General features: G+C 39.1%; 1 protein-coding gene across 4 annotated transcripts in view; it reads right to left on the bottom strand.

Moving 5' to 3' along the window:
- Positions 1-26,093, bottom strand: part of LOC124155370 (serendipity locus protein alpha-like) — a 76,872-nt gene that overhangs the window by 50,067 nt on the left and 712 nt on the right. For all 4 annotated transcript variants that reach the window (XM_046529128.1, XM_046529127.1, XM_046529130.1 and 1 more), the window contains 3 exons: positions 24,807-25,016; positions 6,051-6,239; positions 3,238-3,411 (listed from right to left, as the gene is read on the bottom strand). In XM_046529128.1, coding sequence (XP_046385084.1) covers positions 3,238-3,411; positions 6,051-6,239; positions 24,807-25,016 — 573 coding nt within the window. The remainder of the gene's footprint in view (positions 1-3,237; positions 3,412-6,050; positions 6,240-24,806; positions 25,017-26,093) is intronic.

The raw sequence follows: 26,093 nt of genomic DNA, 5'->3' as shown, positions 1-26,093 counted from the left end.
GTTCGAGTCCCAGTCAGGCTGCATTTTTACCCTCTGATTTCTGGCTTTTTCCATCTACCACAGCACCATTGTCCTCGTCCTTTTTCTATTCCATGTTCCTATCCCTTTCTTTCCTTACCTCTGAATGAATGTAGTAGTATATATATATAAACCCTAGGATGGGCAGTATCAGAACACACACGAAAAAGATTATAAACTCACACTCACTAAATTTTCGGTGGCATTACCACCTTCCTCGGAGTTAGGTAAAAGACTGGTGTATATACCGTATAAGCTTGTGTATGAGGCGCACACGTGTAAGAGGCGCACCCCTATTTTGAGCATCGGAGCTATGAAGAAAAAATTTTGCGGCATTTTTTTATACTATCGCGCGGTGTTGCAGACGTACGCCTGGAATTTCGACAGCTATCGAATTTTCCTCTTTCAATATTAATTGAAAGAGAAAATTTTGATAACTGCGGCGGTAATAGCGGTATAAGAGGGAGTAGAGAGAGTTCCGATCCTCTCTTCGCATACGCCGTTGCTCTACGACGCTTGTCCTATTCTCGAACAATTTTGTTTAAATGCTCTCGCGGGAGTATTGCAATAGAATTGCAGCCGTGGAAAATTTTAAGGGAAAACACGACAGGCATTTAGCATGAACCTTCCCCAGAGCTTGGACTACAATCGGGGCAATCTCAGCGCCGTAGGATAATAACCACGTTGTAGATTTAACGGAACCACACTCGACCCTCCATCAGCCAATGCCTCTGCCGTTTATTTTTCCTTTCCGAGACCCCACAGGAAAATAGGAAAACAGCAAGTTACAGGGGAACAATGAAAACGTGTTTCATCCCTACCCCGTCTCACAACTGACCTTGATCGATCTCCCGGTTTATGGAGGCCAAATGCAAGGGGAGTCATCTACTGAGCCCGAGGATATCTCGATAGCTTTCAATAATTGTATGACACGCACGAGGTTCAAAAAAAGAAAGAGATGTAACGCGACGCATATCTGACAGAATTTAAGTTTTTTAAGCTCTAATTGTTTGACACAAAGATTTATAGTTACAACAAGGCTACTAATATTCAAAATAGTCCAAACAGGTCAATTTCGGAAGAAACAAGCATAGCATAAGCGCATTCAAACAAGACGAGACGGACTGGAAACTTTAGGCAACCCTAACTGCGTTTAACACATTGCTGCGCCTTCGCCCCTTCGCTGTGAAGGCAACTACGTCACATGCAAGATCGGACGTGTTCTTCCCGTGCTCCTTCGCTCATAGCCTCGTAGCTTGAGATACGGAGGGGAGGGAGTGCGCTCCTTCCCCTCCGTATTTCGTTGCTTGCTTCGAAGACGGTGGGATCACGCTCTTTCCCCTGGACCTCTCCTTCCGCGCTCTTCACTTATAAGCATTTCTGATTTCTTCCATCCACAATTTAGTCCAACAATGAACACACTCGTTAGAAGTTTTGAAAGCGCAGGTTTTGACTCCAATATAATTTTCAGTTGCAAAAATCCTCATATTAGCGTCCGAAGATGATTTTTGGAAAATCAGGTCCTCAGCGTAATGGAAATTACTCGGCAAGACAGATATTGACTATTAACTAGGTATGTCCTTCAAAAATACGCGTTTCTCTACTTTTGATAACCAATTACTATATGCAGTACAAATGCCGCGGGACGCCCACTCGCGGCAGTAAATTTAGCGCGCGCTCCGGAGCGAATCAGCCCGCGTCCATCTTTTCTATGTTCACCTCTGGGGTACCGACGTGACGGCGCGATGCTTGCAAGAAATTCAAACAGGAGCATTTTAAAAATACGTCACTAAGGGAGAAACTCCCCTGCCTGCCGCTTGATTTTGACCCAGGGTTTCAGATGACTGACTCACGCTGAAAATCAAGGCCACTCAGTTCCCCTTGGACTTGCGACCGGGGAAGGGGAGGGTGGGGGGAGATTAGAAGTTTGTGTAAGAGGCGCACGCCCATTTTCGGCTGCAATGTCTGGGAAAAAAGGTGCGCCTCTTACACGCACTTATACGGTATATATATATATATTTTTTTTTTTTAATTTCAATTTATAAGGCATTTTAATAATATATATATATATATACCAGTGCCAAATTGTGCCATTCTGGAAGATGTGAAGATGGCTTGAGATGAAGACAAAAGTGTGAGAGAATTAGCAAGAGTAAAGAAAAATCTGCATTACCAAGACATGCAATGAAAGCATTTGTTTCCAAGGACAAGATCAGTGTAATTTTTCAAAGTAATCTGATATGTGGAATGGTTTTCTTCTTTTGTACTACACAGGGAAAGATTTTAGTAGTGAGTGTGATGATGGATATAATGATAAATTCATGCATAAAAGGGGAGCAATTTCAAAATTTCCTCCCTCAACAAGAGGACATTAGCTTCACAGAGAAAAAAGGATATTGTTCTGAAACTGAATACTCAAATTTAATTTTAACTGAATTCTTCCAATTTTGTTTAAAGATACTGAAAGATTGAAATCCTTGTTTACATTTACTTCTGATACTCTATTATTGATCTTCTATTATTATTATGATTATATTATTGATACCGTAAATCATATAAAAATGAACAGGATAACTAAAACATCTATCATTTATGTATGTTGAACCAATCACTAATTTTTTCTAGATTGTTTTGCACATTTACATTAGTGTCCCATTCCTTCCACTTAATCGTCTCATTCCTCCCGGAATGAGGGAGGACTGGGACAAATGTCTTATGTTCAGAAAATGCTAAATTCCACAGTACTTACCCATTCCAATTTCTCTAGGAATTTTCTATGGAATTTAGAAGGGTAAATGCAACTAAGGATTGCAAAAAATGTTTATTTAAGCCACCAATATTTTCACAAAAAATTGTATTCCAAAATGTGTGCCAGTCCTCCCAAGTCTCCCCTAGTCATCGATCAGTTAAACATTTATTGTGGACATCATTTAAGTCTTTAAAATTTCATTTCTGAAAATCCAATGAGCATCCAATAGTCACGTCTGCAGGAAGAGGGAAAAATGAAGCACTAGTGTCATCAATTTTCAGGTTTACTGCCGCGTGGAGTGAACTTTTTTGTTTCAAATTCACCGAGGAAACCAAACCTATTGATATTATCCTAAGAAGTCTTCTTTCCTGAGAAGAACTTTTAAGTCAACTTAAAGAGGTCATAGTCATTTTCTTGTTGTGTTCTTAGGCAATAAAAAAATGGGAAACCACTCTATTATGCCAACTTACATTCCGTGTGCCTTTGTCGGCCTGCTTTGCTTTGAGAATTTGCAGGAACAGTGGGAGACACATCCTAATTTGTAGAATGTATAACTGCACAGCATTCTTCCTGCTGCTACCTTCAAGATAAGGAATCTTGCACTTCATCGCAGCAAAACAGTTGGTGAGGTTACTTAAAAGATCCTAAAAGTGAGGAAATGGAATATTGTATAAATCAATGTTGTAATTCACCACGAGAAAACTTTCTGTATAGGACAATTTTTTTTTCTATTCGTCTTGATCGGCTTGATCATCGTCTCCTATGCCACAGTGTGGACTTGCAATGCACTTTGCACCAGTCCAAATTCCCATTAGAGGAAGACGGTATAGCTGGTATGCTACCATGCTATGTGACAGGCAATCAGAATTTACAGGTTCATCTACCTATGTGTTAGCGTCTTAGGTCCACTTACAAGCACCAAAGATGGAGGCAGTGCTCACTAAGCCACTGCCAGAGAGGAAACCCTATACATTCCCAGATAGCACAAAGTAAGTGAGTTAACCGTTTCTTATGGTTTTCTTACGGAAAAAATTGATAAGCAGCTTATCGTAAGCTAAGGGACTTATATAAGGCAAGGGTAAGACGTTAGGGACGTTTAGGTAAGGAATGCCGTCAAATATCCTCAGGCAATGTAAGTCACTTCTGTTGGAGCGCCAAAGGCGGCTGAACAGCGTACTACACATGCTACGCGGCTCATCTTGACATGAATTTAAAGGCTATAGGGGAAATTTAGCGAGTTTTTATAAGGGCTGAACAACTGATAACAGATTTTCCCGTAAATAGAAAAAAATTAATAACTGCAAGCAACCGGCTAGTGAAGATATAAAGCATAGTACAAGTACTCTATCCATGCGGCGGAAAGAAAAAAAGTAACATGAGGGTGGGTCCGAACGTGCGACCCTCGGAATCAAAGTACTACACGCTAACCACTACACCACGGCAGTTGTCGAGGAAAGTTGGCGTAGTTACTAATTAAATATCCAATTATGTAAAAAAAACTTGTTTGACATGTGCATGAAAAACTGAATTTATTCAAGGTCCATACATTTTAACATTTATGAATTTTAAATTATGGTTTGATAACCCGATGACTACAATACGTATATTAGATGTTCCTTCCGGCATTTTTATATTATTCTACATTGGTATTCTTGTGAAATTGTGTTTTTCTTACGACCTTCGTTAAGCTATCAGTTCATAAATGTGAATGATTTTCAAATTATGGCGGTATGATGTTATTTCTCCTCATAATATAGAAGCGCCAATAATAAAAACATTGTTTTAATGCATAAAGGCCTTAATTAACACTCTGTAACGATGGGATAATAACAGCATCTACGGAAGTGCTGAAAGTTTGGCATCCATTTTGCCATTACTCTGGATGTTTGTCGCCCTGGCCGTAAGAAACCCATAACAAGCTTACTTGAGAAGCGACTTCCTTATTTCTTCCTTTCACCTTATCTCAATGACTTATAATGTGCTAGCTGGGATTAGAGTGGGCTGAAAAAAGGTTTTTTTTCCTGATCAAATTTGCCCTACGCGGGAAAGTTGCGAAGTGATTTAAGGATCTCGCACACAAAATTTTTTTCAAATCGGATAATATTAACCACTGCTGCCCGAGCTCTAAAGTTTAAAATTTTGCGAAAAATCAGGCTGATTTCAGAATCAAACGGCTATGAAGGCGAATTTTATGAAAATATGGGATAATTGATAATATCAAAGGGTGGATACATGTTTATAGTTTATGAAAATGAAATTTGAAGTTTTTTTGACTAAATCTATGGTTGAAAAAATTTCTACGAATTAACAACAAAATTAGAGTATAGACCACCCGCACAACACAACTCATTTTTGCCTACATTTCTAAAACTCCATTTTGGGGGCTAAATTGCAGGTAAAATAATATTTATTTCGATTGAATTTCATTTCTTATCAAATAAGTCATCATATGGTAGTAAATAATCCCACAAAAAGTAATAATAAGGTAAATTATTTGAAATTAACATCAATCATAATGACGAATAACGTACCTGTGGAGCTATTTTCAACAAGAAATTCAGCCAAGGTTGAGAAAAAACAGAACCTTAACACCAAGCATTTCACTAAGTAGCTCTCTGCTAGTTTCGTAAAGAAACTACCCAGAACTCACCACGAGGAAGAGGCTACCATCGAATTCCACCCGTGTCCCCCCAGCCAACGTTCCGAAGGACACGATTGTGAAAGCACATCAATTACTCTGAGAAAATTATTCTATTCTATTATTATTATTATCCGTCTCTTATGCACGATAATGCCCATCCATGCCTGCGTCCTATACTACACACGGATTTTGATGCTAACATTATCATTTGTACCATCCTTTCAACTGCTTGTGTATGGCAGGGAAAAGGTACTTCTAATACAGATCTTTCCGTAGCAAGGTCTTCCAAGTTTTTCTTTGTCATCCCAGCTACTATTGGTGGTTGATTTACCTCAATTGGTTCACAGTCAACCAAGTCAATATAATTTTGAGCATCGAAGTTTAGAAAGATTTTGTGCTTTCCCGGCAGGCCAATACAGCAGGCCCAACCCCAAGGCAATCAGGAGATTTGGGTTTGAAACCTAGCAAAGCCAAATGCGTTTTTGCGGGTAATTTCACCCTTGGTGTTAATAAAAAATGACAGTCGCGTGAGTAACTACGTGTAAAGCCACTTTTTATGTGCAGTGCTATAATAGTACACATTTGAAGAAGACCCATTACATAGATACACATCAACACAATCACTTGACCATTGAATCAAACCTTAAAGTCAGTTAATGCTTCATGATGGCTAGCCGAATCTTCTAAAGTGGCAAGGTGGGCTAGGCATTTCACAAACAAGGAATCACAATTCTCCTTCTCCAGGTTCTGTGACAATGTGAGTGCATCACAAAGAGCAGAGAGAAAAGACACCACATGGCTCTTAACATTTACTGCATCAATTGATTCCACCTGCAAGTAAATAAGTAGACATGGGTCGAATAGCAGATTTCTCCAGACTCTAATATCAAATTCGAATATTAAATCATTTCTCGAATATTCGAATACCTCAAATTTTGAATACCTTGAATACTAGAATTGAGCAAAGCATATTAAACGTACGTTTCTTCTTCTATTTCCCTTGATGAATGTATAATTAAAAAGGTAAGCAGTGGATCTTGATCTGTCCTTTTTCAAGGGGATGGACGAAAAAAACAATGAATGCAAGAATGTTTGACTAGGTTGCCTAAGCAGCAGGAAACCCAAGATTTTGGTGAGTAATTGTGATTTCCTTTTAAGGATTCAAACAGAAATTTAGCTGATTAATGGAATATTTTAATTTTATGGAAACAATGTGGGCATATAGTTGATTCAACTAACATCTCTTTCAAATATCCTAAGGGGACACACCACCTCGTGAAAAAATTATTGCATGGCGTCTTGGCATATACACTGCTACTATGGATTTCTGTGTGACGTATACATTCTTATCTACCAAACGCCATTTCAGCGGCACACCCATCTGATACTTCACGCCCATCATGGCTTCATCCAACTTCTTACTTTCAACAAGTAGCTCGCTTTACCCCCTCTCCTACTGTCAAGTGCTGGCGGACAATCTGAGGCTTATTGCAAAATACACGTGCTTCTCCGCCGGATTTTCTTCTTCTTCAATTATTTTCAGTCCATCTTTGGAAGTTCTCACAAGATAAGCAGATGAATTCGACTTTCTAGCAGTGAGAAACCAAATATCCTGAGAAAATATCCCTTCGTCTGTGACTGTGACAATAGAGATTTGTAGCATAACTCGTAAATTGTAACTTGATACATGTTTTCAGAAAAAAATACCGCATCAACTTCCGAGAAGCTCAGCTGCGAGGATATTGAGTTTCGCCAGAATGGTAAATCTCCGTTGTACTTTCACATTTATTTCTTTGTGTAAAATGCTTAAATAAAGTCAGAAATATGTCATGTTTGGTCTTATTCTTTTTTAAACTATGCGCACATTACTAATATTTCAATCTAATAAAGGTGTAATATCAATTGCCAAAAATCATTGTTAGACACCTTTTGGGCTAACAGATGACTCATGCAGCAGTTGACCTCCAGAAATGGGGAACTTCAAAGCAGGTAGGCAGAAAAGGTCAGTGGGGGAGAAAGAGGGAAGGGTGAAACACGATTCTATTATTCTCCTGTAACTTCATATTTTCTTCTGAAGCTTTTGATATATGGTCTACGTAATACGAACGAACCCTGCTTGAGCTGAGGCCTTTTGTTTGATTTCGGAGAGGAGGGAAGCGTCGTAGGAGGAGGGGCCGAGGGCTGATGGATGGATGGATTACCATCCCAGGGCACCGAGGTTCTCCTGGTGGGGGAAACCAGGGATTTTCAGATTTTTTCACCCAATCATTTTCGGTTCCCCACGTCGAACTCTTTTCACCGCTCTAATCCGCAAATTTGATTTAGTTCGTCAACTTGCCTAAAACGGTGCTGCATGCACTAAACGACTAGAGTTTTCTACATTTTTCCGAGTCAACTACCAACGACTTGCATGCGACAGTGTTTGGCACAAAATTTAAAGTATTCGAGATTGTACCTTCAGTATAATTATTCGAGATCTTGAATACTTTCCAGTATTCGAGGTATTCGAGTATTCGTGGATACTATTCACACATCTCTAATAATAAGGCATGCACAATTAACTGAGAAAAATTCAAATATGAAAAGAGAAAAGATATGGAGATGGAAAGAGAACAGCAAGAGTAAAGAGGCATTCTAGAGTGGAAATATTGTTAGGAATTATAATACACATTAGAGAAAAAATTCCCATGCAACTGCAGAGCAACATGGAGAACATCATTAGAGCCCCACTATATTTCCAGATCCTATAGAAGCGATAAATTAGGAGAGATATTTTACCGAATGGATAGATACATGAACTCATTTTTCAGGAAAACAGTGTAAGACTTAAATAAATGCTAGAACTTGGTTAGAGCATTTCCTTCTATTTGTAAATGGCTGGGGCCTTAACACCCTCAATTGAGGCAGCCTGCAGGATAGATGTACGAGTCATTTCCAAAGACAAAAAAAGGAGGAAAATATAAACATGGCACTAAGTTATTGGAAGTAAAGATTGAAGAGGGCAAAAGAAAATTTTCTAACAGTGCATAACATTGTAAAAAATGGGGATTGAGCTTCTACGGCCTCGAAAGATTAAAGAAAAGAAAAGGAATTTCTCAATTGGCCGTATAATTCTCCCTGCTCATCCAACTTGCAAGTCGAAAAAATTTACTGCGTTGGTGTGCGGGAAGGGGGAGAAATTCCCTGCAGGGACCTAACACCAGCCTCTCAACCGGAAAGCCCAAAACACACACACTCACACAAACATACACAACAAGATCCTTTGTGGGGGCTGTAGGGACCTCCGCACAACAGTGACCAGGAAAGATGGGCATAAAAGATACATGAATAATCCATAGGAAAGTTTTTTGTGCATTGACAGGATGGCAGTGGACATTTATCAATAACAAAATTGTACAGTTTTGAGAAAATTGACTAAAGCACTTTACAGAAAACAGAATTGATTGGCAAATTTACATATGCTGATTATGCTAGGAAATTGCTGGTCAAAAAGTCTTTATTCTTTTAGTCTTTATGACTTTATTCTTGTTGAAAACCGATTAGAGTGAGTTAAAAAAAAGCTTTACTTGGAAAAAACTTTTAATTTTCAAAATGTCAAAACTGTAGAGTCGGCTGTTCAATCTATAAGTGCAAATGCCCATTTTTATGCAATACAGCCAACCATTTCTATGGATGGTGAGCTTTTTTATCCTTTGCTCACCTGTCTGCAGGAGAAAGTTGTAGTGTTTCCGAAATCTGCAAGCGTTTTTGATGCACCAAATCTACTCACTGCGGTCTCCAACAGACTGAAAACATTGTGTTGGAAGTGTTTTTTCCTAGCTTCAAGAAAGACACTATTCTTCAGGTGGACACGTGGCGTACCTTCAATTATATGAGCAGATTTCTTTCTGTGCAGCAAGGCCTGAGGAAGCAGACTTTTGGAACGGAAGCTATAGGATTATACACATGGGATCTCTAAACAGTAATGCTGGGGTTGAGATAATGCTCAGAAAGGGAGCCGGAATGCGTGTGAAAAGCTATTAGATGGATATTTATGAATGCTAGTCCTATACCTCATGGAAGAACGGATTAAGTATAAGAATATGAATACTGAAGAACGACAGGCTTGCTAAAAGAGAATAAAGAACGAGATTTGGCACAAAGCGAGGAAAGCCAGAGAAGCGTGGATGAGGAACATATGCAAGGACATGAAAAATAACCTTGTACAAGGGAAAGTGGAAGCGGCCTATAGAATAGGGAGGAACCATTTCAAGGAAAGAAGCACAAGATGCAATACCATAAGGAAAAATATAGAAATATTCCAATTGTAAACGAAGACAAAGTAGAGAAATGGAAGGAATACCTGGAGGAATTATACAATGGATGCAAACTTAGCTCAAAACTTACCGAAGAGAAAAGTGAAGGAGAAAAGGGTGACATTAGAAAGATTATTTATTATTCTAGGACTGATGTCCTCTAAGAACAAAACAATTTACAAAGCATATATACATACTTCAATGTATTTGCTCAATTACTCATTGTGAGCAGTAATAGAGAAAAAGAAAAAAAAAATATTATACAATATCCAATCAATGATACAAGTTTTAAACAATGTATACAACGGTAAGACATACAATGTACAATCAAAATTACAGCGTGGCGGTAAGCAATAAGCTATAGACCTTTGACTTAAATAATTTCAGAGACCGAATTTCTTTCACATTTTTAGGCAACTCGTTCCAGAAATTTGACCCAACAACCTGGAAAGATTTCTGGAAAGAAGTTGTGCGATGGGCGGGATAATATATAAAATTTATATCTGATCTCGTGGTAATCGAAGTAGTTTGTTGCTTAATTTTAAATAGCGTATATAAGTAATCGGGCTGTTCGTGACGAAACAGTGAGTAGAGAAAAGCTGCTAGGAAATATTTCCGGCGTTTTTTAGTATGAAGCCAACCAATATTTTTAAGGTAGGGTGAAATATGGGTATCTCTTCGGATGTTGAACACAAACCTTACGCAGGAGTTAAGAAGGCGTTGGAGTTTTAAATCTAGATCATCTGGGATATTGTTGTAAACCAAACAGCAGTTATCGAAATGCGGGAAAACAATGGAGGATATTAATAGTTTCCTCGTTTCGATAGGTAAGACCTCTTTATTTAATTTTAATAGATAAAAAATTTGGTTTACTTTCTTAGAGATATCTTGAACATGATTCAACCAAGAGAGATTATTCGACATGGCTACTCCGAGATTTTTGACAGCGTTAGAGAAGGGAACTTTAACATTACTCACTTTGACATTTGGGATTAAATCAAGGTCTATTTTATTTATAAGTTTTGTGGAGCCTAAGATAATGGCTTTGGTTTTAGAACAGTTTAAAACTAGATAATTATTTAAAACCCAGTTTGATATTGAGGTAATATCCTCATTCACTTTTTCAATAGTATTTTCAAGGTCATGAGGAAGACAATGTCGATAAATTTGCAAATCATCAGCATAAAGCATATATTTACAATACTTTAGGTTGTGAGGAAGATCAAGAAGATAAATGGAAAAAAGCAAAGGTCCCAATACAGAGCCTTGAGGAACACCGCAAGTTACATCATTCCATTTGGATATATTCCCACTAGAGTCTTTGACTGCTTGGCGGCGCCCAATGAGGTAATTGTGGAACCAATTTAGTACTGAGCAGGAAAAATTCAGGCACTTCATTTTTTGTAGAAGCTTAGAGTGGTTGACCCGGTAAAAAGCTTTGCTAAGATCAAATAGCACTAAAACAGTGACCATTTTATTATCGATTGCACCTCGTACATCATCAGTGACTTTTAAAAGAGCGGATTGAGTACTGAAACCTTGACGAAAACCAGATTGAAATGGGTCAAATCTTTTATTCGCAGTCAGGTAATTTGTAGTTTGTTGATGCACAATTCGCTCGAGAACCTTAGATATTGCACATAAAATGGATATTGGACGGAAATCCAAAGGAGAAGTTGGTTTCTTAACTTTGTTGATCGGTCGAACTAAAGCAGTTTTCCAGCATGAGGGATATATAGAGGAAGAGAGTGAGTAATAAAAAATATCAAGAATGACAGGTATGGTTAATGGTAATGATTTTTTAATAACATCAATGGGAATACCATCAGTACCTGTAGCATTGGATTTAGAAAAAGCAAGGAATTTCTGCAGAACTTCTTGGGTAACGTGTTCAAAGAAAAAGTTGGAGTCACTGAATGGAACATGTGGGTCAGTTACTGAGGCATTACCCGACAATAATGAAGAAGCAGAGGTAAAATAATCGTTTAGTTGGTCTAGTGAGAGGTTTAATGGCAATGAATGCTGCTTATTGGAGATAAGTCCAAGCTGGCGTAGCTGCTTCCATACTTGATTTGGCTCATTAACATGGGATAAACGAGAAGAATAATAGCAACGCTTTGCCTTTACTATCAAAGTTTTAACTTTGTTCCTCATAGTTTTAAATTTATTTTGATAGTCAACATTCCAGGTGCGAAGAAAGGCTATCCTAAGACGATTTCTTTCCTTGATATTATTCCGAATATCGTTAGTAAACCATGGTGTTGGACGGGATTTGGGGTAGACAGTCTTTACAGTGGTTTGTGAATTTATGCTTGCCAGGAGGTTTGCGTTAAATAGCTGCATTTTTTGTTCAATAGAATCAAACTTAAAAGGATCACTCCAATTACGAGTCTGAAGATCAACAAGAAATTTTTCGGCGTCGAAGTTTTTAAAGTCACGAAAGTGTACGGTTCAGGGGAAGGACGAAGGGTTTTGATTTTATAATGTATAAGAATGAGGTCATGAGAGGAAAGAAAAGGAACAGGGAACTGAGAGCTAAAGATAATTTTTTCGGAGTTATCTACGAAGCAAAGATCCAATAAAGTATGACTACTTGCAGTGTGATGGGTGGGATCGTAAGGAACCATGTAGAGATTATTACAGTAGGCTAGATTCATAAGGTAGCGACTATCATAGCTGTCAACACACATGTCAGAATTAAAGTCTCCCATAATAACAACATTTTTAAAAGTAGGGAGAAATCTTAGGAGATCGTTTTCAAAATCAGAAATGAACCCGATCTTGGGTGGTCGGTAAACAACACATAATAGTAAATTGGCAGAGTTGACGTCAGAAACACTAGCGATGAGGTATTCAGGCCTTGAGCAGTAGGCAGGAGGGGAGTGGGAAAGGAGAGTCACGGACAGATTTGAACGAACATATATTCCAACGCCACCACCTTTTTTCCCAATTCTATCATGCCTGATTAAGTGAAAACCAGATAGATTTACCATATCATCCGAAACATCAGGGTGAAGCCAAGTTTCACACATACATATGTAACCGGTGCATTCTGCCCGCTTACATAGTGGCGCATGAGACGGGAGTGCAAGGTAAAGGAAGGCAGTTTTTTTTTCTTTTGATATGTGTTCGTGTGAATGTGTGCGTGAGTGTCATGAATCATTGAGTCCCCATTTGATGTTTCCCTATTTTCCTCCCCACAATGTGTAATGCTCTCCCTTCCCCCCCCCCCTCCTAATGTGTGCAAGTCGAATTCGTAAGACGAAGAAGAACGTGGTTCCCCCCCCCCGTGTCCTTGGTGAAGTGACCGTCCAGCCCCAAGTGCATCATCCCTTTCTTTCCCCTGACCCCCCCCCCCCTCCCCGGTGTTTCCTCCCCTCAATGGCTATATAACATGGTGCACCGGAGGAAAAGGGGCTTAGATGATTTTCTTTTTTGGCGATTCCAAGCAACAAAAAACGCTCCCAAGAGTAGGCGGAGTTTGAGGAGGCAGAGAAAAAAGTTGGTGGAGAGATCCCGAGAGAGAGAGAGACAGGGTGCCCAATACGAGTAGGAGTTGGAAGGTAGACTCGTGGTGCAGATGAAAGGATCTCCCAACTGTCGCAGAGAGGCCATCTCCCACTCGTGAACCTGCCGGAGTTGACGCAGAGCAGCATACGCCGCGGAACGGAATCGCCACGATCAGCAGATCGAGAGCCACGAAGATTCAACAAACTGTAAGAGAAAAAGCCTTGAAATCCCATTCCCCCCCCCCCCCCCCCCTCAAGGAACAGAAGAAAATTCCCTTTTCACCAAGTCAAGAAGAGAATTCATTAAAAACGTTTATAAAATTTCCCCCCGCACAAATAGAGAAGAGGACAGTACTTCCCCTATTACCGTGTGAATTTCAGTGCAATATCTATTTCGTTGTTTCATATTTCCATTCCCCCCGTTTCTTTTTGTTTCTTTTTTTTATTGGTCCCCTTTTCTTGTGGTTTTTGTATGGGTTATGAATGTGAAAACGTGTAGCGTGACTTTTTTTGGGTTTAGATTAAGGACTGAAATTTTTCTGTTGTGCAGCATAGTGAATTATGCGTTGTATTTCATTGAATCCAAGGAGAAGAAGTTAATTGTTACTTTTGCCATTGATTTGCTTGTATTTGTAAATGATCATATTGAAACTCATTAAATTTATGTTGAGCGAACTACGCAGTCGAACGGCTTTCTTTATCCGAACGCTACTGTCTCAGGTCTCATCACCCCTAAACTTCCCTCTCTTACCCTTTCCCAAAATCCCATTCCCTCGCCCCAGGTGCACGGAATATCCTCGCTACACCTCTGCCCTCCCCTTTTGCCCTCCAATCTCCCCTTCCCCGAATGTGCCCCGCACGGTGGGGTTACAATATTATATCAAAAGATTCAGTAAGAAAATAATCCCGAAATTCATCAATGTGACATAGGAGGGATTGACAGTTTACGTGGCAAATTTTTACAAAAGGGAGTTCATGCTGCTTAGATTTTTGACTTAAGATTTACAGAAGTTGCAACACATGAACTCAGATCCTGATGCTATGCTAGGGAATCAAGATCACCATTGTTGCTTATGGTAAGTCTTTCACCACCTTCAGCTATACGGGCGAAAATTCGGCCGCCACGCACCCAGAGGAATTTGAACTTTCATTCCCTTTTAAGACTTCTGGCAGCAGCGTAAAGTTTTCGATGGGCAGGGGTGAGAGATTCATTAATGTATATTGGTGAACTGGCTGAATATCCCAACATCCCGATATGGGATAGGCACATTTTACCTTTAGCACGTTGAGCACAAATAAAGGCCTCAGCAGTGCGTGAACAGAGAAAACGGACAAAGATAATAGGTCGGGCCTCACCAGTATTCTGAGACCCTCTACGAGTATTAATTGGGTAGGCGTGGTCAATATCTTCTACAGTTAATTCCAAACCCATAGCCTGGCCAATTTTACATACTAATGTTTCAACATTAGCACCATCTTCTACCGGAACCCCAAGAATTTCCACAGAGTTTTTGAGGGAATCTTGTTCGACACGGTTAACCCGGGCCTCAAGGTCACACACGAGTTTCTTGTGGGTGCCGGTTTCGCTAACTGCAGATTTCAATTCTATGCTAAGCTGAGACACAGATTCACTCATGTTGGTAAGAATTGAAACATGTTCACCTAGAGTAACCTGCGTTTGAGAAACCAATTTCTTAAGTTCACCTTGCTCACTTTGCATAGTTTTCATGCGTTCCAGTTAGTGATGAGCGATATATCGCTAACTGTGATTGAATCACCGTTACTGAAAAGTAGCAGTCACTGTCGGTGATTCAATATTCGAAATCACCGTGATCGGTGATTCAATCACTGGATTCGGTGATGATAGCGCTGGCTACTAACAAGTGATATGCGATATATCGCCACCTGTGATTGAATAGAAGTAGCCGATCACTGCCGGTGACAAAATCACCGAATGCTCGAAATCACTGCCCGTCACTGCCGGTGATTGAATCACCGAATGCTCGAAATCACTGCCGGTGACTAAATCACCAAATACTCGAAATCACTGTGACTGTGAATACGGTGAAGTTAGCTTCGGCAGCTACCATGATGCTACCAACAGTAAAATAACGACGTCTTATTCATATTTAATGATAAATAAGACATTCTGTGCGAAATATACAGCTGAAGCTTTGAATTATGATGGTTTGATTATAAATACGTACAAAAAATGATTGCCCCTTATCAATTCTTCTACCACATCAAATTTACTTTATTGTTGTAATATAAACTCGGAATCAGAACTATTCCCTCAAAAAAATATTTTGTCTAATTTTAAAACTTTCTATAAGTTTATTTGTTCCTATTGAGAAGAGCTCATTCCTTGGAATTGGACAAAGTAGCAGGAATAGCAGCGCCACAAATCACCGATGACTTTAAAGAGTGATTCACCTCGGTGATCGCAATCACAGTTAAGAATCACCGTTACTGATGAGTAGCAGTCACAGGTAACGAAGTGATCCGAAAATCACAGTTCCGCTCATCACTAGTTCCAGTATCTCGGACAGCATCGCTGCGGAAGGATCACTTGGGACAGCTGGAGGTTTCAACGGGGTATTCTCTCCTCGCACAGAACGTTGGCTGGCGAGACACGACCCACAAATCCAGGACTGCTGTAGCTCCTCAAGCACTTGCACGTCTTCAGCAGACATTGAAACGCAATCTAGATGGTACAATCCACTACAAGTGGCACAATTTAGGGATCTTTTATCCTGTTTTACGGCCAAAAGACACTTCGGGCAGTTGGACATTGCGTCACTCGCACTCACATAAACTCGCGAAACAAACTCACACGAGGAGAGGAGCTCTACAAAGACACGTCAGCTCACAACGAGACTCAGAACAGGAAATGAGAGCGATCATCTTAAGATTGGAATGGTAAATGAAGAGCAAACTTAGTGCATGTCCACAGTAATTTTATTTGGTACGACGCGTTTCAGCGACCTTACTTCGCTATCATCAGGTACAAAATGCCATATTTTCGTCAAGAAGTCATATATATATATACAATCATGCAAATGGGAGGGGTATATTTATGAGTCGGCGGAAGTGGGAGAGGGTTTGGGGGGGGTAAAGGATGGGGGAAGGGGGTGGGCAGGTGGTTGGGATACGTAAGGATTTGGAGTTCGGTTGAAGGTTTTGAGAGGGGGGAGGGCTAACAACGGGGAATGACTCAGGAACTCAATGTCATTCAAAAGATTTTCCTTGCGTTTTCTCCTCCTGGTAATTTCCCATTGCTCGAGTGCGTCGAGCCGACGTCCTTTTCCTTCGAAGGCCAGTATTTTAGGCTGGAAACTGCATGAATGGTTCTCGTTGATAAGGTGAGTGGCTAGCTGGGATTTGGTGTCTTTCTTATCAAAACATATTTTGTGCTCTGCTGTCCTTACTTTGAAATTCCGACCAGTTTGTCCTACATATGTTGAATCACATGAGTCGCAGCTGATTGCATAAATGCCGGATCTTAAAAGAGGGTCCAATTTATCTAATGATTTGTCAAATAATTTTTTAAGCGTCACTAGGGAATAAAAACAGAATTTAAAACGGTCTCTCGGGAAGCACTTGGAAACTTTGTATGACTCTTTACCTACGTATGGTAGCTTCACCCACTTCTTTGTGTTTGAGGTCTGCTTAAGGTCTGTGATTTCTTTAATGGCTTTTTTCTTTCGTGAATTCTGCAATATCCTTTCAATTAGATACCCATCGTAGCCGTTAACAGTAGCAATGTGATGAATGTGGTTTAGTTCTTTGGCAAAGGACTCCCGTGAAAGTGGAATATTCATGAGTCTATTAATCATAGAGTGGAATGCTGCCATTTTGTGACTGAAGGCATGGCACGAATCAGATGGAATGACCATATCTGTAGATGTCGGCTTTCTAAAGATGTCAAATGTATGTTTATCCCCGAATATAGATATTTGCAAATCTAAAAAACTTAAACTTCCATCTGTATCTTTCTCCATCGTGAAATTAATGTTTTTATGGCATGAGTTTAAAAGGTTTAAGAAATTATTGGCTTGCCGTAAGCTTCCGGTCCAACAACATAAAATCAGCTGCGACTCATGTGATTCAACATATGTAGGACAAACTGGTCGGAATTTCAAAGTAAGGACAGCAGAGCACAAAATATGTTTTGATAAGAAAGACACCAAATCCCAGCTAGCCACTCACCTTATCAACGAGAACCATTCATGCAGTTTCCAGCCTAAAATACTGGCCTTCGAAGGAAAAGGACGTCGGCTCGACGCACTCGAGCAATGGGAAATTACCAGGAGGAGAAAACGCAAGGAAAATCTTTTGAATGACATTGAGTTCCTGAGTCATTCCCCGTTGTTAGCCCTCCCCCCTCTCAAAACCTTCAACCGAACTCCAAATCCTTACGTATCCCAACCACCTGCCCACCCCCTTCCCCCATCCTTTACCCCCCCCAAACCCTCTCCCACTTCCGCCGACTCATAAATATACCCCTCCCATTTGCATGATTGTATATATATATATGACTTCTTGACGAAAATATGGCATTTTGTACCTGATGATAGCGAAGTAAGGTCGCTGAAACGCGTCGTACCAAATAAAATTACTGTGGACATGCACTAAGTTTGCTCTTCATTTACCATTGTATCATTATGTTCCACAACATATCGCCGAACACCGTTGAATACAACTTAAGATTGGAATTTGATGCTGCAGTAAGAGACCTACGAAGGGATAAGGCCCCAGCAGGGTTATTCCACTAATCGTATGGCCGGGCCATAAGTTGAAATCGACCATATCTACGGCCTCGAGACATACGTATGGCTTCAAGCGATTCTACTCTGAGCGAAAGGCCATATAAGTCGGGCGGTAGCTACGGCCTAAAGGCCGTAATACTATGGCCTGCCAAGGAGGCGGTCATAACTCGGGCCATACAAAATAACATTGCTCGCCTACGGAGTTATAGAAGAAATTTACGGAGTGTCGTCGATTATATAGCTATTATTTCAAGAAATATATTAATATTGCGGAGGAGCACATACACGAATTCAACGGGTATTGGCTAGATATACAAAATAAAGAAGCCTTTTCATCTGGAAAGGAGTATACGGGATATGTGTAATCCGTTAGCATACGATGGATATTTTCATTAAATCTTTCCAGTCGTCAAAAGAAGTTGTTACTTAATTCGTAAGTAGATATAGTGGATGAACTAAAAGTTCGCTTGTAGTTAAAAAGTTAAATATACTTTTTTAATGGATGCTCTGTTAAAGTGAACGGAGGAAAGGGCTTTTATTTGCTTTCTGTGCTACATTTGCTAGCGGATTTCTTACTTATTTGTTTCGAAAAGCTGTAGGTAGCTTGAAATATCCACTATTAAATGTTTTATATTTTAAGATTCTCCTAAAATTACGGTTCATGAGGGAGGATATCTAAGAAACATAGGGCAACATTTTTTGGCAGTAAGGCAATCTTCAGTAAGTCAATGCGTTAAGGACAAATGTCGTCCACAAATCAAGGAAAGAATGATAGTCTCATACTGATGTTTTAATTTTATACAGCTACCTAAACATAAGCTTCTGATAATAAAATTAATGAAACTTAAAGTTTCAATTTCATCTTTAGATTTCGTACATTGGCTGGATTTTTACAGCTTTTGAGGGCAAATTATTGCAGCCATGAGACAATAGTGTGGATGAAAGCTTCTCGGGTTTCCAACCGGGTCAGGGTCTGCATGGTGTAGGCCGACGTTTTTAGAAGCTTTCATCCACGCTATTCACCGGGAAAAGCTCAGATTCTTCATGAGACAATAGTAACACCATTGGAAGGAGAGAAAGGGTGTCAGAACTACAATAGGATGTCATGTTCTAACTGTATCCATTACATGTACAATTCACGAATATTATAATACTGTAGGGTACAAATCGTGTACAAATTTCTTCTGCTTCTTCTCGTCCGTGATTTGCGTTCTTCACTTTTTTTTTAAGATCTCCAGCGTCTGCCACCAGATCAGAGTTAAAAGAAAATCCAAATTTATCCTTTAATAAGAGTCCATTTCAGTTAAGGAACACAGAATTAATTTTTTAGCCATGTTGGAACAAATTTCCTTATCAAAAAATGACTAGTGTTAAAAAAAAGTGAACCCAACTTATAGTACCAATTATAATTCTCATACTCGCCTGCAGAAAGGGCGTCAAGACTTTTGGCCGGGCCATACGATATGGTCCCTCGAGAGTAGAATTGGTATAGGCCGTAATTTAGGGTCGGGCCATAAGAAACTTACGGCCGGCCATACACATGGCCCTTTTTTTTGTGTTTGGCAGAATAGCCCTGCAGGAATAGATGACATTGCAGCAGAGCTAATCAAAAATGCAGGAGAAAAGGTCTTGACTCAACTGGATAAAACTATTCGCAACATGTACTCAACAGGAGATTTACCTAGTGACTTTGAGAAGAACATCATCATTCTCATATTCAAAAAGAAGGGAGCAGAGGAGCGAAGAGCAGAAGATGAATGAGGACCGATTTGATTTCAGGAAAAGCAAGGCCACAATAAAAGCAATTTTGGCTCTTAGGCTGCTCACAGAGAAGAGAATGGAGAAGTCCAACCAGTGTGAGACAAAAGCTAAGTCTCTACATATATTCCCTAAAACCCCTAATTTGAGAAAGAAGGGGGAGCACGTCTTGAGAATGGGCGAGAGTTAGCTATCTTACTTAAGAAAAAATTAGAATGTGTCATACAGAAATATATGAAGGGCATGACAATGTCAATGTATTATTTAATGCCTAGATACTAAAAAGATGTTGGCGTGAGTATGGGAGTGCCAGAGGAGGGGATGCAGACAGAAGGAAGGTCGATCAAATTTGTAATAACTATCAAGGAATTTTCAGCCATCCAATAAGCCAGGAAAGTTAGGGTTGGGGAAATAATTAGAATCGTGTCAACTGAGAAAGATGTGAAGTGGCTAGGAACAAGAAATAACTCGTAGTAATACTCCAAAACCCAGCATGCATACTATGATCAAGTACCACGAATGCCACGCATCTGTATATTCAATTATAGGCTAAGTAACATTTCTTGTTTACGCTGTTCTTCTCAACTTTCATGAAACCCAACCATTCGATGAAATTTGATCAAAATCAGAGGGGGATATTTTGGAAATATTCCCTTCAGTCAGTATTTTCTTGGGGCACCTTCTTTTCCTTGCAATTTCCTTTTTTTTTTTTTCCCAAAATGGCGTCATCAACCATGCTGCCGAATTGTGGCTCCTGCCAAAATCCTTTTCTATCAAGTGAAAAGTTGATTTACTGTGGTTTTTGCTCCACTATTGTTCACTCAAAGTGCTCTGGAATGGGTGAAATTCATTTGAAGGCCTTAAATGAGACCAATTTTCTGTTTTGGAAGTGTTTTCGCTGCCGAGTGAACAACTTCTCTATCGCCAATATGGCTGACGATATTGAATATCTCAAAGCCGAGATTGTGAAATTTAGGGAGAATCTCGCTGTGAACACCATTAAGCCAAAGAAAAGTGTTACATTTGCGAAAGTTACTTCCGATAACGCTTGCAATGACACCGGTAAGCCTGTAGTAATTTCTCATGTGAACACGAATGGTGTTGCGTCATCCTCAAGCGAAACCGTTAATATTGTCGCACCATCCCGTTATCTCAAATGTAATTCGAGAAATAAGTTCTAGTGTGAAATTAAGTGGTGTTATCTCATCTCCTGTTAATGACCGAAAACAGGAAACATGTTCTGAGAGCGATGTAAGTCATTCTGAAGTTGATCGTGATGGTTTCCGGACAGTGCGTTCTAAGAAAAGTATTAAGAAACAAAAAAACAGAAGAAATGGCGTGTTTGGCTCTATTACTCAGGCAGACAACCTCTGCAATAAGTTCTCCGGTTTCCCTTGCCGCGCATTGCTGTATGTGGGGCGAGTTCAACGTGAGGCTTTGCCTTCGGTAATCACTGGTTACCTAAGCAAAAAATTTCCTCAGTGTAACTTTCTGTGCGAGGATATTTATGTCGGTGAGCAACACCGCTCGTTTAAGGTTGACGTGCCTTGGAATCTGCGCGACGAACTCTTAAAAGGCGAGCATTTGGCCCTCGGACGTGTATGTGGGTAGATATTTCCCCCCAAAAAGTCGTGCTTCAGCTGCAGATGCGAATAATGTGATACATTCAGCCGTAGGCCATCCTTCTCTCGGCGTCGTCACCGAAGATTCATGTGAACATTCGGATGATAACTCAGTGAAACAACAGTTTTTCGGTGACAACAGCATGAGTAAGGCTAAATTGTCCTGACTAACAGGCTCATATCTTGTTTCGTTGATGGAACCGAATCAACAATTTTCTGCGGTCAAAATCGCTTCTTCTTTGAGCATTTTTTATATTAATGCTCAAGGTGTTCAAAATAAAGTGCTGTTGCTTGAGCAATTTGCTCATGACCGCGGTGTGGATGTACTCATCCTCAGTGAACACTGGCTGTCTGAAAACAACATTAGTGTGTTTTGTATTGATGGCTTTAATCTCATAACCTCCTTTTGTCGCCATGTTTATAAATGTGGAGGGGTAGCTATCTATGCTAAAGCTGATATTAATATTAAAAAACTGAAAATTAATAATTGTAGTGAAAAGACTTTTGAATGTGTTGCCTCATTGGTTAAAGTTAACCTCTCTGTTTTTGCTCTGATTGCTGTTTATCGTTCTCCGTGCAGTAATATTCAGGATTTTTTTAATGCTTTAATTGATGCTTTGCTGCATGCATGTGGTGTAAATGCAGATGGAATACTCTTGTTTGGTGATATGAATATTGATTTTTTGGGAGAATCCTCCATCAAAACTGATTTTGTGAATTTGTTATCCTCTTTTGGTTTATATGTAGCTAATTCACAGCCAACCAGAGTAACTACCAAATCAAGTACTTTGATTGACTATTTTATTACGAATGCCTCTTCATGTATCTCCTGTGATACCATATGTCCAGGTTTCTCAGATCACCTAGGTATTAATGTTTTGCTGAGGTATACCTCAACCTGTAATAAGCCTGCTCAATTCTTCCCCAGACGATTTTTCTCTGCTGATGCCATCCAGGAGTTTGTTTGTGAGTTATCAAGTGAGTCTTGGGAGGATGTATTACAGACTTCAGATGTTGATGCTAAATTTAAGGCCTTTTTAAATATATTCATGTCATATTTTGAAGCTTGTTTTCCCATTAGAAAAGTTAGAAAAAAACACCCTCACGGTGGATTCAAGCTCAATTCCCCTGAGCTGAAAGCCCTATCTGCTCATGTACGTGAACTTCATTACAGGAGTAAATTTGTTGACAACGCATTTCGCAGTGCATATCTTGATGCTCTAAAGCAACTCAAGTCCCGTGTTATTGGCGAGAAGAAGGCTGCCATTAATAACTTTCTAAGTAAATCAACTAACATTATCAGAGATACTTGGAAAGTAATTAAGGAGAATACTAACTCCCCTAACTGCCCTGGCAGCACTAGCATTGATTTTGGAGGTATATTGGAAGATATCCCTGAAAATATTGCTGATAAATTTAACCAGCAATTTTGTTATTTGCCTCTTTCCAATCGGTCTACTCGACCTATTTTGCAGTGGAGGACTTCTCCTCACTCTTTTTTTCTAAATCCCACTGACCCTCATGAGGTTCAAAGAACCATCATCTCCCTGGGTAATTCCTCACCCGGGCCTGATGGCATTCCTCCTAGTATTATAATAGCTTCATCAAACTTAATTGCTCCTCCATTGATTGATATCATCAATCTCTCATTCAGCTCTGGTGTCTTTCCCTCTGCCCTAAAGCTGGCCAGGGTAATTCCAATTCCCAAGAAAGGCTGCCCTTCAGAGTCTATTAATTACAGACCTATTTCCATTCTATCAACATTTTCAAAGATCTTTGAAAAACTCTTCCATCATATTATTAATTAAGTACCTCCAGAGATTTAATTTAATTTCTGACTCTCAGCATGGTTTTAGAGCTGGCCGGTCCACTAATTCTGCTATTTTCGAGTTCCTAAATAATGTTATTCTTGGACTGAACAATAAACATCACATTTTAGGCATCTCTTTTGACTTCAAAAACGCTTTTAACAGTGTGGATCATGAAGTTCTCAAGTCCAAACTTCAGTGCTTGGGAATCACTAATAACTCTTATAATTGGATATCATCATTCCTTAGTGACAGATCGCAGTTTGTGAGTTACACTCATCAATCACTTGCAGGAGTTGTGGAAATTAAATCCAGTCCCTTGAAAGTACCGGTTGGAGTACCTCAAGGTTCTATCCTTGGTCCTCTACTGTTTCTCCTCTTCATTAATGATCTTCCTAAACACTTCTCATATTGCTCCACTGTTATGTATGCTGACGATACTTCTAATCTCTTATCCGCTAGTACTTTACCTCTCTTGGATCATTTGGCCTCGACTACAAAAGATGAGATGTTGCAGTGGTGCCACCTTAACAGAATGGTTCTGAATGAGGCTAAAACCACTTGTATTCTCTTTCGCAACAAGTTCTCTCATGAGATTCCTACTCTGCCTCCTCATTCGGATTTCTCCACCTCGTCCACCGTGAAATTATTAGGTCTACAGCTTGATGACACTCTTGACTGGTCAACTCATGTTTTTGAAATTAATAAGAAACTTTCAGTAGGTATTTATATGATAAGGAAACTCTCTCCTCTTGTTTCTATATATGTTCTAAAAGCTGTGTACTTTGCCAAAGTACACTCACTATTGTCATATGGTATCATGTTTTGGGGTAACTCCCCTACTGCAGCTAAAGCCTTCTCTTTACAGAAACAAGCCATTAAGGCCATCTGTAAAGTTCCAATACGAACAAGTGGTCGGCCACTGTTTGTGTCCCTCAAGATCCTCACACTTCCATGTGTTTACATTCTCTCATGTGCCATGTTTGTGAAGTGCTATCCGTATTACTTCCGTGTTAACTCTGATTTTCACAGTCACAACACTAGATCAAAAAGTGACATTCACAGTTATCTGTATTCATTTAGACAATGCCAGAAGGGACCATATCACTCTATTGCTGCAATCTACAATAGGCTTCCCTCTGATATGAAATCCTTTCCTCAAAAAAGGTTTTTAAGAATAGATTGAGAAACTTGCTATGTAACAAAGGTTATTATAGTGTCCAAGAATTTTTTAATGATATTTTATAAATGTTATTAGTGTTCAAGAATTTTTTTGATATTTTGTAAGCTGTGTTTTGTGATTCTTTTATGTCTCTCTGTATCTTGACGAAACCCATGGATAATTGTATCCCGACGGAGTTAATAAATATATTATTATTATTATATATTATTATTAATAGGTTTCCTGATACCTCGTCCCTCCTATCCCACAGGCCTATGGAGGCGGCTTGCAGGCCACTATGCACATGAATATCAAGTTCGATTCTCTATAAAGGTTCAATTTTAAGAGGGCTATGGGATAAAATACCCACTTGGATTCTTCCTTAAGCATCGACACAGGTCCAATACTTTTTACCTCAATATTGAGGTAAAAAGTATTGGACATATGTCATACCCATTCGTAAAACAAAACTTGCCTGCTTCTGGTTTAAAACTTCAGCTAAATTATCCATGGCAGTTGTGATTGTCTCCAAAGCTTCAAATGCTGCAGTTTTGGAATCTGAGGAATGGTCTAAAATTTCCTCTTGAAATAAGTTGGAACATACCTCAGCCAGTGGTAGGTCAACAAGTTTCTCTATGACTTGTTTATCTTCAGTGCAAAGATTAAATCCATTGATAAGGGCCACCTGGGAACATAAAAAATTCAACACTTAGGAAAATAATATTAAGAATACAAAGTGGATAAGAAAATTTATAAATTAATGTGAACAGGAAAAAAAAAAAAAATAAGCTAAAATATGGCACAGGAAAATGAATTATACACTCAAAAAGATCTAAAAATATAAAATAATATATAGATAAAAATACTTTTTGCATAGGTATCATTTAAGATTTCAATCTAACCGTGTAAAGAAATCATATATATTCAAGCATGCCTTGAATCAGAATATAAACCATAAATAAAAGATGACATTTCCTCATGATCTCTCATGTTATCTATATTTTCAAAGGCCAACACATAAGAACAATAAATCTTCATTTGTCCGGATATCTCATAAATGTATACCTATGCAAGGATATAAGGCAATTCATATTCAAACACATATATTCACGTATTATAAACGTGAAGAGAGAAGAATGTTTAACATGAAGAGTCAATGAGGTACTCATCGATCCAAGAGAACAGCTTATTTTTGTTAGTATTATCTCAGACCAGACTTAGCATTGATGGGTTTTATTAATTCTTTTATACATGATGGCAAATTATTGCACAATTTAATGTTCATTTCTTTGGGTTCAATTTTGGCAGCTCTGGTGTGTAAATAGTTGCGATGAATACAGTTTTTTGTCCTTGTGTGATGATGGTGGAAAGCACTATTCACTTCATAATTGATATGCAGAGTATCATGACAAATATGAGTGTAAAATACTTTGTGCTTCCAATTAAAAAATTCTTATAGTTCAGTATTGTAATCTACTATTCCCTTGATAATAACTTAACTACACTATATTCTATACACTATATAAGGTGAAGGAGTTCTTTTTTATGCATTTATTTTATTCTATTGACGAATATTTAACTATGTAAATATGTTCTGTATAGGTAATGTTTATTATTATTTCCTTAAATGTCTTTTTTTTGTAACTTAACATTGACGTGCCGTATATCATGGAACATGTATGTACTAAGATCTCCAGGCAAATAAATATATTATTATTATTCAATATTCTTCAGCAGGGGTTTCAACAGTTGAACTTAACAA

This window comes from Ischnura elegans, chromosome 3, assembly GCF_921293095.1.
Source record: "Ischnura elegans chromosome 3, ioIscEleg1.1, whole genome shotgun sequence".
NCBI lineage: Eukaryota > Metazoa > Arthropoda > Insecta > Odonata > Coenagrionidae > Ischnura > Ischnura elegans.
This window is presented reverse-complemented; position numbering and strand designations above follow the sequence as displayed.